This window comes from Oryzias latipes, chromosome 16 (assembly GCF_002234675.1).
Source record: "Oryzias latipes chromosome 16, ASM223467v1".
In the NCBI taxonomy this organism is placed as follows: domain Eukaryota; kingdom Metazoa; phylum Chordata; class Actinopteri; order Beloniformes; family Adrianichthyidae; genus Oryzias; species Oryzias latipes.
This window is the reverse complement of record NC_019874.2, coordinates 9,609,793-9,626,043: the sequence shown is the minus strand read 5'-3', so window position 1 is coordinate 9,626,043 and position 16,251 is coordinate 9,609,793. Positions and strand designations below refer to the sequence as shown.

The window sequence follows — 16,251 nt, the reverse complement described above, 5'->3', positions numbered from 1 at the left end:
TGAACAAACTGATTTGTCAGTGGGCTCAAAGACCTAAATCGTCCTCCCACAGACAAATCTGGCAAGAAAAACAAACCACAAGTTTCTTTTTGAGTTTTTGAAGACCAAAGGGAAATTTAACTCAGTGTTTAAGTTAATATAAAAAAGCAAGAAATAAAAACGCTTAAGGTGAACAACCAACCACAAGCATGAAAAAAAAAACGTTTTAATCATTAAAGGCCTCATGGTTTCACTTTCTTTTGTACAATTAAAATCTGAGCAGTAAATATGTTGTGATACACAATTTTTGGGCACATAGAGTTAAATGTCACTCAGATATATATATATTTTAACTTAAGTTTTATTTTTCATTTTTTTAAACAAGATATAACACAACTGTACATGACATCAAACAAAATAAGTTACAAACAAAGAAAAAAAGTGTAAAAAAAAAAAAAAAAACAAGTGAGGAGGAAGAAAAAAAAAAGTAGAAACATAAGACATGACAGCTGCCGGTCCATAAATGTAAACAGGTCAAACAATGACCAGAGAGTTTTTATATACAGATAAAATTTCCTTCTCTCAATCTTAAACAAAAGTCATCTTCTCCATGATGTAGATCTCCTCCACAGTCCAGTCTGTGAGGCCTGGTGGTTCTGGCTTAAGCCATCTTCTGGTTATTGCTTTCCTTGCTGCAATTAGCAATATTTTCACCAAATACTGATCTTGAGCAATGACTGTTTTACCCAGATGTAACACTAGTGAAGGGGATTGTGTAGCACAGAACATTTGTTAAAACACAATGGATGGAATGCCAAAATGATCCCATTTGCGAACAGCTCCAGAAAATATGAGAATGATTTGCATTTACTGTATCACACTGTCTCCAACACGTCTGTGGATCTACTCAGATTCATTTCTAATTCCGTAAAAATCGTTGTTGATTCAACTCACAGATGAAAACTAATCAGTCGAGTTACATTCTTCCTAGAGATCCATTTTACTTTTTTCTCTAAAATGGCTCCTGGTTTTCTCCTTTGACCTGTGAAATTTACCAGGGAAACATAGTAGCATAAGGTTATGTACAGGGTGATTTATTATTATTATTAACATTATTACGAATGGGAGGATTTGATCCACCAGCAGGGGGCAGCAGAGCTAGTCTGGCGCATATAAAGCTGGAGAAGCAAACGTCTCCTGCGCATGTGCAAGTTTGCCTGAAGTTTATTTTTCTTGTTGAGACCCCAGGACCTGCCGCCGTCATGCTCGGACTGCGCTCCGCCGTCTTTCGGGCTGTGACCCCGCTGAGCCGGGTGTTGGCGTGTCGCTTCTCCGCAGCTCCAATCCCGGTTCCGAACACTCAACCAGAGGTCCACTACAACAAGGTAAACGGCCGTGAACCCGCTCGGCTGCAGGTTACATTCTTGTTGTGCTTTGAAAAAAAGTGTGTTACAATCAGCGTTTAGATCCCCGGGAACTTTCTCCGGTGCAGGAGGGGGTGGGGAGGGGGTGTGTGCACGTGACATATTTGCTCGAGACGTTTTATGTAGCAAACACATTGCCTGGACTGACCTGGATTGAGTGGCCCCTCCCCCCTGGAGTCCCAAACAGGAAGTGAGTTCTGCTGCTCACTTGTTGCTCCCTTTATAAGAGCAGCTGATCTGCAGCCTTTGGCTCCAAACCAGGTGGCGTGTCTGATCGTGAACGCGCACGTGATCACTCAGCAAGCCCTGTTTTCACCCAGTTTAGGTGAAGTCAGGGGTCCTTGGACTTTAATCTGGGGTAGCATTATGCCACAAAAGGGGTGTGGGGGCAGCAAACATAAATCTGCCCTTCAGTCTGCAGCCCTGCACTCGTTCTTACACAGAAAGAACACATAGAACCATCTTTGGGTCACATTCTTCTGATATTTTCTGTTCCAGGATGCTATTGTCTGACATTAAAACCTCTGCAGTTTTATCATTATCATTTGACCCATCCGTCCATCCGTCTTATTAGTTGTCTGTTTTTCAGAGTTGATATTTTTCCTTTTTTGTATTTAAAGTCATTTCAAAGCAAAAGGTCAGTCACAACAACGTGTTTGTTTTTGTTAAAATCATAATTCTATTCACCCCACATCCCGTCCTCACTGGCAGTTCAGTACTGCAGATGCTTTTTTTTCTCCTTCTGATACAGTAAACTGTGTTAACTTGTGCTAAAGTGTCGTTTAAGTTGCTCAAATGGAGTTTTGAAGGATTGAGACAAAGGCCTGTAGTTGAACTAAAAGAACTGCTTCTGCAGAAAGGCTGATGGGTAATGAGACATCTGTCATCTTTCAGCTCTTCATAAACAACCGGTGGCAGGACGCAGAAAGCGGGAAAACCTTTCCAACCATCAATCCAGCGACCGGAGAGGTGATCTGCCAGGTTGCCGAGGCGGATGAGGTAAAGAAACACAACGTTGAGACATGAGAGATGGGATGTCTGTGTCAAAGAGTAAGTCTGATGAAGGTCGTTGCATTAGCAGAAATTTAGCACAAGACTCAATTAGTTGATATGGGAAAGTTCCAAAAATATAATTCTTTTCTTGATTCTACATAAATAATGCAAAATCAACCTTTATTTATTTTTTATTTTTTTAACCAGTCTGATGTAAACAAGGCAGTGAAGGCAGCATCTGACGCCTTCAGACTGGGATCGCCATGGCGACGCATGGATGCCTCTCATCGTGGCCTTCTGCTCAACCGATTAGCTGATGCCATAGAGAGGGATGCAGCCTACCTAGCTGTAAGTAACAGGAAGTCTGTTTGTTTGCAGCATCAGAGACTCCTGTAATCATATTCACCTAATGAACATGAAGACATGCAGATGTGGCGTGAAACGGAAAAACTGGAACCAGATGTTTCCGCTTCATTCATGTTGAAGCATCACTTTATTAGAGGGAACTTTTTAATGTGGTTCTGAGGACTGACCATGTGGTCGATCACCAAGTTCTGCTCTGGTTTGACGGTGACGCCAGAAAAAGCATGAGCTGCTGTGGTCATGAACCCTGGTCAGGTACAGCGAGGCTAATAAGTGTTTGATCCCTGCGTGATTGAAGTTCTCCACCTTAGGAACCGTGGGGGGGGGGGGGGGGGGTCTGACATTTGCATCTTAGCTGCATGTTCACTGTGAGAGACGTCATCTACAACAAATCTGGAAATCCCACAGAAATGAAACCCATCAGAGTTGGCGCTACCATGACTAAAGAGCTCAAATGGAAACCAGTAATTATGACATCACTGACTTTATGATTTAGCATGTTTAGCAGCTTTTATGACTCCCAGCTTAATTTATACGGAGCCCGCAGAGAAACCCAATTCACCGACGGATGTCATCTAAACCGAGGAGCAACGCTGCACATGGTGAAGAGACGCTGTGGTAGAGCGGGCGACCTCTGATTGGATTTCTCACAAGTTTGGTCCCCGCCCTGTCCCCCCCTTATATCTGTGTCCTTGGGAGAGACACTGAACACCACATTGCCTCTGGTGGTTATTGGCAGGCGCCAGTGCAGAATGCCATCGGTGTGTGAACGGGAGTGTGACTGTAAAGGGCTTTGGGCCTTTAAGGAAGGTAAAAAGGAGCCATATAACCCTTCCCTCCCTCCCTCCCTCCCTCCCTCCCTCCCTCCCTCACCTGTAACTCTAAATGTATATTGACAGTAGTTTGTCCTCCTGGTCTTGTCTGTTAAATGCAGCTTTCTTCTTCTTCTGTTTCCTTACTGGATCTTTTCTGCACAAAAACCTTCCACAGGTGTTGGAAATGACATGGTGTGTACTGTTCTAGTACTTTTCTGACTTTATGAAGGCCAAAGCGTGTCCCAGTCTCAGTCCCATTCACACACTGATGGCACCTCCTCTGCCATACATGCCACCAACCTATGACCACCAGGAGCAATGTGGGGTTCTGTGTCTTGCCCAAGGACACTTCAATACATGGATGAGAACCAAACCTTCTATCAGAATTTAATCAAAACAACCGGAAATGCAGCAGCAACAGAGTTTTGTCAGCTGCAGTGTAATGAAGGTGGAGGCAGGAAAGGACAGCTCTGAAAAATTTCATGTTTAAAAAAAAAACAACACAGGGACAACCTGACAGAATAATGGAGGTATGTACAAGGCCTTTAATGAGCAAGTTTCAGTTCAAACCAGTTTCTTTTCAAATTGACCCCTGTGAGACACCGTAGGGTCTGAAACTGAGGCTCAGCTGACATGTGGGGTTTTTAGAGTCACAATCACTCTTGCTGTACTCGTTTTGATGCCTTTCTCTGTAAGCCGTGCATACATTTGAATAATAAGCTTCTGACATGTCAATGTTGTCACAGGAACTGGAGACTCTGGACAATGGCAAACCCTATGCAGTGGCTTATTCTGTGGACTTGCCTAATGTGGTTAAATGTCTCAGGTGAGCGTCACAGACTACGGCCTTTTGAAATGACTCTCAATTGGAGATAGAAAAGACCTGTACCTGAAAACTGAAGTCCCAGGACTACAGGAACAGTCTAAATCCACGTGTGCAGACTGCCGCTGCACGTGCGCAAAATCTACACGTGTGCAGAATCTACACAGCAATCAGCTCTTGTTTACAGATCAAACAGGGGCTTTTTACTGAACCACGACTGTTCCACGGTCAGTGCAGGGGGATCAGCTGACCCCAGCAACCCGTACACAGAAAAGCAAGCAACACTTAGACATGGAACCCAGATCCACCCGCCTGAGGAAAGCAGAGCACCTCCACATTCATGTCTGTGGGAAGCGGAAAAGGACTAAAACAGCCAAAGCAATAGGCTGGAATCCAGAAACATACTTCACCTTTCAGAGTATTGATGTCCCGAGAAGTGCACAAACCTGTACTTTATTCCATAAAACATATCACCAGTTACATGTTTGGATGTCAGCAACCACTGCTGCTAATGGCGTTCTTCTGAACTAATGTCAAATGGTGGTTCCATCCTCAGATGTTCAGCAGATCAGGACAGTTCAGAACAGCCTGTTGTGTTTAGCTTTTTGTGTCTGTCCTGATTAAAGTTGTGTCACTGTTTTTCTGGGGTTCGTATTGTGATGCAAGAAAAAGGTTTTCAGTTAAGAGTTTTTTCTTTCTCTTTCCTCCAAATGGTCATGTTTGGTTTGTGGTGTTTAGGTACTATGCAGGCTGGGCTGATAAGTGGGAAGGGAAGACCATCCCCATCGATGGAGATTATTTCTGCTACACCAGACATGAACCCGTGGGGGTCTGTGGACAGATCATTCCAGTAGGTGCATCGAATTGTTTATGCATGCACGGGGGTGGGTGGGGGGAGGGTGTCAGTCACTGGAGCAGTTTTATAAAAACCTTTCTGTCTCTTCTTCTTTCTCTTTCGGCTTTTCCCATCAGGGGTCGCCACAGCGAATCATCGTTTTCCACCTCACTCTATCATGGACATCTTCTACCCTAACATTAGCCAACTTCATGTCCTCTGTTAAGACATCCATATATCTCCTCTTTGGCCGTCCTCTTGCCCTCCGGCCAGGCAGCTCCATCTCCAAAATCCTTCTACCAATATATCCACTATCCCTCCTCTGAACATGTCCAAACCATCTCAGTCTGGCTTCTCTGACTTTGTCGCTAACACAGGCAACGTGAGCCGTCCCTCTGATGTACTCTTTCCTTATCCTGTCTAACCTGGTCACTCCTAAGGAGAACCTCAACATCTTCATCTCCGCTACCTCCATCTCAGCCTCTTGTCTCTGTCTCACTGCTACCGTCTCTAACCCATAGAGCAGAGCTGGTCTCACCACTGTCTTGTACACCTTTCCTTTGAGTCTTGCTGGCACTTTTCTGTCACACATCACTCCTGACACTTTCCTCCACCCGCTCCAACCTGCCTGCACTCGCCTCTTCACCTCTTTTCCACAATCCCCATCACACTGAACTGTTGACCCCAAGTACTTAAACTCCTGCACCTTCTTCACCTCAGCCCCCTGTAACCTAACGCTTCTACCTTGATCCCTCTCTCCCTCTCGTTCAGACACATGTATTCTGTCTTACTACGACTGACCTTCATACCTCTTCTTTCCAGAGCAAACCTCCACCTCTCTAGCTGTTCCTCCATCTGCTCTCTACTCTCACTGCAAATTACGATGTCATCCGCAAACATCATTGTCCAGGGAGATTCCTGTCTTACCTCGTCTGTCAGCCTGTCCATCAGCATAGCAAACAAAAAAGGACTCAAAGCTGATCCTTGGTGTAGTCCCACCTCCACCTTGAACTCCTCTGTCTGACCTACAGCACATCTCACCACCGTCATACTTCTCTCATACATGTCCTGAACTACTCTGACATACTTCTCTGCCACTCCAGACGACCTCATACAGTACCACAGCTCCTCCCTCGGCACCCTGTCATACGCCTTCTCTAAATCTACGAACACACAATGCAGCTCCTTCTGACCATCTCTGTACTTTTCCATCAACATTCTCAAAGCAAAAATGGCATCAGTGGTGCTCTTACGGGCCATGAAACCATACTGCTGCTCACAGATCTCCACCTTCTTCCTAAGCCTGGCTTCCACTACTCTTTCCCACAGCTTCATTGTGTGGCTCATCAACTTTATTCCTCTATAGTTGCTGCAGTTCTGCATGTCACCCTTGTTCTTAAAGATCGGGACCAGGACGCTTCTCCTCCATTCCTCAGGCATCTTCTCACTCTCTAAAATCCTATTGAACAACCTTGTTAGAAATTCCACTGCTGTCTCTCCTAAGCACTTCCATACCTCCACAGGTACGTCATAAGGACCAACGGCCTTTCCGCTCTTCATCCTTTTCAGAGCCTTCCTAACCTCATCCTTTCCAATCTCTGCTACTTCCTGCTCCACAACAACCACATCTTCCTCCCTTCTTTCCCTGTCATTTTCCACGTTCATCAGCTCCTCAAAATACTCCTTCCATCTTTTCTGTACACTCTCCTGGGTTGTTAGCACCTTTCCATCTCTGTCCTTAATCGCCCTTATCTGTTGCACGTCCTTCCCATCTCTGTCTCTCTGTCTGGCTAGCCTGTACAAGTCCTTCTCTCCTTCCTTTGTGTCTAACCTGTCATATAGCTCATCGTAAGCCTTCTGTTTGGCCTTTGCCACCTCTCTCTTCACTCTACGCTGCGCTTCCTTGTACTCCTGCCTACCTTCCTCAGTCCTTTCTACATCCCACTTCCTTTTAGCCAACCTCTTCCTCTGGACGCATTCCTGTACTTCCTCATTCCACCACCAAGTGTCTTTACCGTCTTTCCTCTTTCCAAATGACACACCTAGCACCTTCCTACCTGTTTCCCTGATAATTTCTGCTGTAGTTTCCCAGTCCTCTGGAAGCTCATCCTGACCACCCAGGACCTGTCTCAACTTCTGCCTAAATTCCTCACAAGTTTCTTCATTCTGTAGCTTCCACCACTTGGTCTTCTTTTCTGTTTTCCCTCTCTTCTTCTTCCTGACCTCCAGAGTCATCTTACACACCACCATGCGGTGCTGTCTGGCTACACTCTCTCCTACCACCACTTTGCAGTCATTAACCTCTCTCAAATGACCTCGTCTACATAGGATGTAGTCCACCTGAGTACTCCTACCTCCACTTCTGTATGTCACTCTATGTTCCTCTCTCTTCTGGAAGTAAGTGTTGACTACAGCCATTTCCATCCTCTTTGCAAAGTCCACCACCATCTGTCCCTCCAGATTCCTTTCCTTCACACCAAACCTGCCCATCACCTCCTCATCACCTCTATTGCCCTCACCAACATGCCCATTAAAGTCTGCTCCAATAACAACTCTCTCTCCTCTGGGAAAACTCTCTATGACTTCATCCAACTCACTCCAGAATCTCTCCTTCACTTCTAACTCACAGCCAACCTGTGGCGCATACCCACTGACTACATTCACCATCACCCCTTCAATTTCTAACTTTAGGCTCATCATCCTGTCTGAGACTCTTTTCACCTCTAGAACACTTTTTACAAACTCCCCCTTCAGAATCACTCCTACCCCGTTTCTCTTCCTATCAACACCATGATAGAACAGTTTGTATCCTCCTCCAATACTACGTGCCTTGCTGCCCTTCCACCTTGTCTCCTGCACACACAGTACATCTACCTTCCTTCTCTCCATCATGTCTGCCAGCTCTCTGCCTTTCCCTGTCATTGTGCCAACGTTAAGAGTCCCTATTCTCAAACCTATGTTCCTGCCTTTTCCCTTCTCTCTCTGGCCACGGACCCTTCTGCCTCCCCTCTTTCTTCCACCAACAGTAGTCAAATTTCCACCGACACCCTGTAGGTTAACAGCATCGGTGGCGGTCGTTGTTAACCCGGGCCTCGACCGATCCGGTATGTCTAAAGTGTTGTGGATGATTCGCATGGTTATTTTGGCAATTTTTACGCCGGATGCCCTTCCTGACGCAACCCTCTCTATTTATCCGGGCTTGGGACCAGCACAGAGGCAACTGGCTTGCAACCCCTGTGGCTAGATAAAAACCTTTCTGTCTACTGCAGTGGAACTTCCCTTTGCTGATGCAAGCCTGGAAGCTGGGTCCTGCCCTCGCCACTGGGAACACGGTGGTTATGAAGGTCGCAGAGCAGACGCCGCTGACCGCGCTCTACGTGGCCAGTCTCATTAAGGAGGTATGTTTGACTGTGTCCGGAAAACCTCAGACCCAAAGACGCGTGTTCTTTCATCATAAATTCATAAGACCCTTCAGACCCCATGACACTCCAAACACAAGGCTGGGATTATTGGGTGTGGGTGGGGGGGGGGTGTTCATGTGATTTGCATTAGACCTGGTCAAAGATGCACCGAGATGAAGTCAACATTTTCCTTTAGATCCTCCCTTTTTTCCGTGGTGACTTGTCTTCTGAGTGGACGCTGTCCCTCTGCTGCCTCTGTCTGCATGTGGACAAAACTGTTCTCCCCCCAGAAAATGCCACACTCAACAGATGAGGACAAATGTAACAAAAATAAAAAAAAATATGCTGATTTATTCTTGATGTTTGTTCAAAATGATTGTTTGAAAAAACAATCACTTGGACAAAATTGGTTTTACCTTTTTAGGTGAAGATTTTACTGGATAATCTTTAAAGTCCCACTTTGATCATGTTCTGATCTGTTGGCGAAGCGTTCCCAAACTCTAAAAACCTGTGTCGTCTTCTAGAACATAGTTTCTGTAGAGTTGTGGGTGGGACTGTTGGTTGCACTGATATCCTAATCTCTTTTACACCGCTAGCTTACAGCCCTCACAACCCCAACCTAACATTAGCGGTGTGACAGAAATGCAGAGCGATATTGGAGCCATGCAGCCAGACTGTTTAGATCCAGATGCTTTCAATGTGATCAAGTACACTCCAGGAAACACACATTCAAATCACTTCCTCATTCGCGCTGTACAAAAGGCAAATCCCATGTCTGCCTGTCTGCATGAGGAAAATCTGAAAGATTTGTGACATTCCTATATCTTCCAATAGAAGCCCAGGCGTTTATTCTAAACCTTTGGCAGCCGGCCCAGAGTTTATAAGAGACTGACGTCTCAGTGATGACAGAACGGTGATGGCCGGGAATAGGGCTGCACGATATGAGGAAAAATCGCGATATGCGATATTAGTGATCGATATTGCGATGACGATATAACTTGCGAAACATGAACAAATGGCAAAAACAACAAAAACATTTCCATTTCCCTGCAAATGTTTAATTTAAATACGAGTCAAAATACCTTAAATTATTCTCCAAATGACCCTCGTCTAATTAGGAGGGCAACATCTAACGTAAGAGCTCCATCTGATTGGTCAACAATGTAAAGAGCTCCATCTGATTGGTCAAATGCATAAAGGGATTTATTCGATTCATTAAACAGTTAAAGTTGCCATAAGATTGTTTTAGCACATTTAAGGTTTACCATTTATTGTGATTTTCGCTGACTTTTGCGATGTGGATATTGCACAGCTTGAAATCGCGATAACGATAAATTTGCGATTAATTGTGCAGGCCTTGCGGGAACATCCAAAGCCTACCAGCCAAATTAGATTTCTACTAGCCAAACATTTCTCTGGAAAATTAATTAATTCCTTTATTTAAAAACAAAAGTTATTCCCTTTATTTTAGTTGATGAGTATTCTCTCTCGACAAAACAAAACTCTATTAACAACTAAAAGTGTCGTCTTGTGTCAGGTTTTATAACGTTACAGAAATGTTTTTTTTTATTTGAACTAAAGACACTACTGATCAAAGCTATGTTTGTTTCTAGTGATTGTAATTTATTTACAGCTGGAACTTTATATTAAGAAATTGACTTTATTCAAATCATAAATGTTTTTCTTCTTCAATGTACATCAGAAGAGTAAAGATTAAAACTATTGATAACAATAAAATAATAATTTAAAAGTTTTGGCTTTTATTTATTTGCTCATTCAGGTTTGTGTCTGTGAGAGTCCGGTTCTGTTCACAGGTGGGTTTCCCTGAAGGTGTTGTAAATATCCTGCCGGGAATGGGACCAACAGCCGGTGCTGCCATTGCCAGGCACATGGATGTAGATAAAGTGGCCTTCACTGGATCAACAGAAGTAATTTTCCTTCCATACCGTTGTTTCTAAATGAACAAATTCAACCGGAGTCCTTCAAGTTTGCCGTCTAAGCCGTTAAAGTGATACTCGGGTGGGGACACGACCTGTGCTCGTCTGTCCTCAGGTGGGTCACCTCATCCAACAAGCTTCAGGAAGCAGTAACCTGAAGCGAGTTACCCTGGAGCTCGGAGGAAAGAGTCCAAACATCGTTTTGTCAGATGCCAACAGTGTGTATCCTCAGGCTCCTTTCTTTTTTCTACCATGTCCTGTCTGTATGCCTTTCCGGCTTTTTTGCTGTTATTGTGAGAAAACAAGAGGAAGAAATGAACTTTTTAGATTGAAAACAGGCATTTTGAAGAAATCTAGATCTGCTCTTTCACAGAAATCTTTAAATCAGATCTGATCTTAGCTGCTCTTTATTATGTTGCTATCAGAAGTAAATACGTGCACCGGAGCATGACATCAGTGACTCAGTGAATAAATCGGCTTCTTACACAGAATGTTGACGATGATGCTGCTTTAAAAAAAACAGTTTTTCTTTGCGAAAATTCCGGTTTTGGCTCCAGGAAGTCGGACCCACTGAACACAGTGAGACTTTGGTGTGGAAAACGTAAAATGCCGTCAATAGAATTCCCCACCTGTCCTGTAAACCTGTGAGGTGAAACAAACTGTGTATGGCTTCACAGTGTCTGTAGCTTTTTCCCAGCATGCCGACCTTGTAGTGAGCGGCGTATTTAGAAGGTGACCTCTGAAACACTGAAGGCTTCTTTCTCAGATTTGTTATCTGAAGTGTCTTTTGGTCTTCCCGCAGTGGAAGATGCTGTGGAGCAGTCCCACTTTGCTCTGTTCTTCAACCAGGGCCAGTGCTGCTGTGCTGGCTCTCGCACGTACGTCCAAGCAGACATCTATGATGAGTTTGTGGAGCGCAGCGTTGAGCGTGCTAAAAGAAGAGTGGTGGGAGACCCCTTTGACATGAAGACTGAGCAGGGCCCTCAGGTAACCCACACCACAGCGTCAGGCTAAAATCCGCTTTGACGTGAGAATTCCTGACCTTAAACTTTTGGAACGCTTCAGGTCGATCAGGAGCAGTTCAACAAGATCCTGGGCTACATCAGCAGTGGGAAAAGAGAAGGAGCCAAGTTGATGTGTGGAGGCGGCGTGGCAGCAGACAGAGGATACTTCATCCAGCCCACAGTATTTGGAGATGTTCAGGATAACATGACCATTGCCAGAGAGGAGGTGTGCTATTTCCATTATGGGAAAACAGCTTCACATGTTTCTATTAGGAAGATTGTTTTTCTGACTAAGATCCTCATTCATTTCAGTAACTGTTAACATCTCAACTCGGTTTTTTTTTGAAGCACCAGTTCGCAGCCAATGTTGTCTCGAGGTGCAACACAAAGAGGCTAAAATGATCCAATGGAGCTGCATTCATTGATGATGTCATAGTGCAGCTCGATCCTGATCACTTCTTCATAGGTTCTCCGGTCTCAGGCCAGTCAAGTACAGAGCAAAAAATATAAAAACATAACAGTTAAACTAAAGTACAATATGCTGACAAGAATAGATTTAGAATATGTTGGTCCGTGGTTGTTGGATGTAAGCGTGGGAAGTGGTGGGGGGTGGGGGTGGGGGTGGGAAAAGGCTACAGGGGTCTTCCTGAGTGCAGTCCAACGCAGAAGTGGGCACTGAGGGCCTCGTTCCTGCATGTTTTCCGACATACTCTGCTCTGGCATGTTCTGATTGGCTGGACACACCTGAACCAGGTAATCAGCCATGAGTAGGGCAAGACTATATGGAAATCATGCAGACACACCGGCCCTGAGGCCTGGAATTGCCCACCCCTGGTCTAACGGGTTAAGTGACCAACCAGATGGCATGAAAGCCATTGTCTCCACCCCCGGTATTCCCGAGCTACTGGCCTGCTTGTTCTGCAGCTGATGATGGTGATTATGCCGTGCCGGTGTCTCACCTACTTTCCTCTTACTTAGAGGTGTTTGCTACGACCTGTCGCCTGCAGGAAAAAAAACTTTTCTCTACTTTGATATTTTGTTCAGACCCCCTGCGTGCCCTCTACAAATGTGTGCATTTTTCCCCTGCATGAATTCACCTGTGAGGGCAGACTTTCTGTCTGCCTCCCAAACTAAAACAAGGAATGTTCTATTGGGGACAAAGTGGAAAGAGGGAGAAAAAACAACCTTACAGCCAGTGGAGGATCAGCCTCAGTCTCTGGATGTCATGGGGCTGGTTTGGGTGAGACGCCTTTGGGACATGGCGTAGTGGTTGGGGTCATTGACTCTGGACTATCCGATCTTGTTGGTGGTCCCCTTTTTCGGGAAAGGGGGATCAGATGGTGTGACCAGAGTCCTGTCAGTGGTCCAGAGTACTCTAAAGGGGTACAGAGAACTTGAGAAACCCCAGGACCAGTGCTTACATTTGATTTCTTTTTATCACACGTCTTTTAGATTTTTGGTCCAGTGATGCAGATTTTCAAGTTTAAAACTTTGGAAGAGGTTCTAACGAGAGCCAATGACAGCAAGTATGGCCTCGCAGCTGCCGTCTTCACAAAAGACATCGACAAAGCCAACTACGTGTCTAGTGGACTTCGCGCCGGCACCGTCTGGTTAGTAACCACTAAAGGATCTGAAGTGAAAGTTGTAGAATTGTATATTGTAGTTGAAAGAACACTAAAGATGACTCGCTCCGCAGGCTCATCAGCAGTAAAAAGGTACAAAGTTTTTGAAACTCCAAAGCGAAAAGGCAAAGGCGGATCTTATCTGCTTTTGTTCACGTTAATTCTACCAAAACTTCATAAAAAAAAACACTCAAACCATCTCTGTCATGGCAAACAAAACAAAGAAACTGCAACAAAAATCACGTCTTACTTTGAAACACCTGTATATTTTTTTAACACAATACTGTTTAAAGTTTGTTTCCCTAAAACTTGAAGTGATGACTGAAACATTTTTAGGCTATATTAAATATAAACCTGCAGACAGACTTTATTATTTGAAAATCTAAAGATGAAATAGTTTTTTCCTCTTACCTTCATTTGGTATTTTGTCTTATCTGCTGGGTCTTTTATTTTATTTTTATTATTTAGCAAATACTTTATATGTGGATTGTTTTGTTTTTCATTTGCCATCTTTTGTAAAAAGATTAAAAAAAAAAAAAAAAAAAGGTTTTCTGTTTGTTCCATTGGAATTGGAGAACAAACTTGTGTCAGAGGAATGTGGTTGATGGTGAATAGAAACTGAGGGCTGCTCATTGGGGTGGCGTGACGGTTGGCCGGCGGTTCGTTCCGGTCTCAGGTGAATAATGTGGTGATGAGTCTGTTTACCTGCAGGATCAACTGCTATGATGTGTTTGGAGCTCAGGCCCCATTCGGAGGTTACAAAGCTTCTGGAGTTGGCAGAGAGCTCGGGCAGTACGGCCTGGAAAACTACACTGAAGTCAAAACGGTATTCACTCGCTGCATACATGAAGCACCATCCGACCTGATCACACGATAAAACGCACCAAACTCCTCACATCAAGTTAATCCCACTCCATCAGAATTGCTTTTCCTTAGCATCATTAAGTGTTTGCATTACCTGGCTCCATTCTTGGATGAAACAGAACTCAGTTCTCAGACGAAGCGGTCCTCCAAGGATTCTACTGTATTTTAAGGGTTTTTACTTCATGTCTGCTCTGCAGTTCAGTTTCGTCCTTCTGCCTCAAAGCCTGAAGATGACAGTGGAGGAAATAAGTATTTGATGTGCATCGTCTTAATGGAGGGTTCATTTGAACAGTGAGAGAGAGAAAATCAAGAAACGGGCTTTAAAGAACTTCTATAAATCTTTTCGACGTGTTTATTTGCGTAAAATCTCGGCCAAACCACGAGTGTGAATTGGTGAAAGCTGATTCGATGCGGTAACCTCTGAGGGGTTATGTCGAGAGGTGAACCATCAGCAACATATTTGCATTTCATTGAGGGGAAATAAGTAGTTGAACCCTCTTGCCGGAAGGACTCTAGTACTTTGTGGCTAAACCTCTATCAGCCGCACAGAGTTTAGACATTTCTTGTAGTTGATCGGGAGGAATTCTGCTTCACTCTTCTTCCCAAATGACTCTTGGCTGTTGCTTAGCAACCCTGAGCTTCAGCTCTCTCCATAGGTTTTCTAAAGGGCTGAGATCTGGCTGGACCACTCCATGACCTCGATCTGCTTGTTCTTCAGCTGTTCTTCTTGGTTGTCTTGGCTGAATGTTTTGTGTCATTATCCTGTTGGAAGACCCATCCACCACCCATTTTAAGCCTCCTGGTGGAGGGAAAGAGGTTCTCCCTCAGGATGGTTTGGCCAAACCATAATGTTTCCACCACCATGTTTGACAGTTGGGATGGTGTTCTTGGGGTCATCGGCAAATACTTATATTCTCCTCTGTAATAGAAGAAACAAGTCTAGATTCATAATATAAATACTAAACCTTTCAATAACAAAAAAACAACAACATTCTAGTCCTTCAGAAATTGGAAAATAAACAAGCTTTCAGTTGTAAGACCTACTGATTGGTGAAAAAACTCCACAAACCTGTGCTTTCTTTTAGGTGACCATCAAGATACCCCAGAAGAATTCTTAGGTTGGAAGCTGTTGATGGGAAACAAAAGGATGTGACTTGTATGATCCTGAATCTTTCTGGATGATTCTAATCATCTCACGTTGAATCCAATCCTGGAGATCTTTTCCTGAACTGGAAGAAGCTAATGTAGCTAACGTAGAGGAAGACGATCACGCCAACAGTTGCTATGCTTTGAAATGCATTATGTTGAGTGGATTCCTGCAAAGATCATTGTTTGTTGTGAAACATTAAGCTACAATTGTAACCGTACAGTTTTATTTGGTAATTTCCTTAAATAAAGGCAAATACAACTCTGCTGTTGTCCTCTCTGCTTTGGTTTCATGAGAGGAAGTTGGATATGAGGTAAAGTTATGGTTGAAGTGTGACAGTTTAGTTGCAACAATACCTGTGGAGGCAGCTTTAGAGGTGGGACAAAGTCACAAGTAAGTCTCAAGTCTTTGTCCTCAAGTTCAAGTGAAGACCAGCAAGTCCTTTCAACAGAGAAATATTTACAGACCATGTGTGCTTCTAGTTATCTAAATTTTGCAGGCATATTAGGTAAATTCCCTCTGAGCTCATGCATCCTCACTGTAACCCTTGTGCTATCCTAGGCATTTTAACATTCGGAAGTTGGGTCATCTAGACCCTCTAAACAGTGCGTTAAAACTTTTTCTTCAATGATTTATGAACCTCACTGGTGTCCATGGATTACACAAAATCTTTCCAACTTTATCATGGTAGGGACGTCAATGTAAGGGTGGGGTCATCTAAGATAGCAAGAAGGGTTAAAACCCCAAAATAATTTCTCAGAAGCAAAAGCCAAGTTTACTTCGTCTGGAATCGTGGTTACCTGGAGATGGAAGGGAACCAAAGTTCATCTGTGGGCCTGTCCCTTCAGGGTTTGCCACAGCGAACCAGCTTTCACTGATTCACTTTAACGGGGCGGCCGTGGTGCAGGGGTGGGACAGTTGACCTCTGATCAGAAGATTGCAGGCTCTGTGATCCCCTTGCCCACCCATGTGTGTCTTAACACTGAACCCCTCACTGCCTCTGGTGGTTACAGGTTGGCGTCAGTGTTCAGCAGCAGAGCCTCC

At 44.2% G+C, this 16,251-nt stretch overlaps 1 protein-coding gene across 1 annotated transcript; it reads left to right on the top strand.

Annotated features, from left to right (window-relative positions):
• The first annotated feature begins 1,162 nt into the window (after nucleotides 1–1,162).
• aldh2 (aldehyde dehydrogenase 2 family member) lies at nucleotides 1,163–15,473 on the top strand. The gene is made up of 13 exons (XM_023963887.1): nucleotides 1,163–1,364; nucleotides 2,298–2,402; nucleotides 2,604–2,744; nucleotides 4,321–4,400; nucleotides 5,136–5,247; nucleotides 8,502–8,630; nucleotides 10,448–10,561; nucleotides 10,686–10,788; nucleotides 11,373–11,557; nucleotides 11,636–11,800; nucleotides 13,027–13,184; nucleotides 13,908–14,022; nucleotides 15,146–15,473. Exons 1-13 carry the CDS (start codon nucleotides 1,242–1,244, stop codon nucleotides 15,176–15,178), a joined length of 1,563 nt encoding a protein of 520 aa, XP_023819655.1. The 5' UTR covers nucleotides 1,163–1,241; the 3' UTR covers nucleotides 15,179–15,473.
• The last annotated feature ends 778 nt before the right edge of the window (nucleotides 15,474–16,251 follow it).

What these genes read in the sequence shown, in the direction of transcription:
- aldh2 (XM_023963887.1), top strand. Translation starts at nt 1,242, where the DNA reads ATGCTCGGACTGCGCTCCGCCGTCTTTCGGGCTGTGACCCCGCTGAGC. An exon ending in CGTTTTGTCAGATGCCAACA is followed by an intron (nt 10,789 to 11,372) that starts GTGTGTATCCTC and finishes GTCTTCCCGCAG; the next exon opens with TGGAAGATGCTGTGGAGCAG. An exon ending in CTTCGCGCCGGCACCGTCTG is followed by an intron (nt 13,185 to 13,907) that starts GTTAGTAACCAC and finishes GTTTACCTGCAG; the next exon opens with GATCAACTGCTATGATGTGT.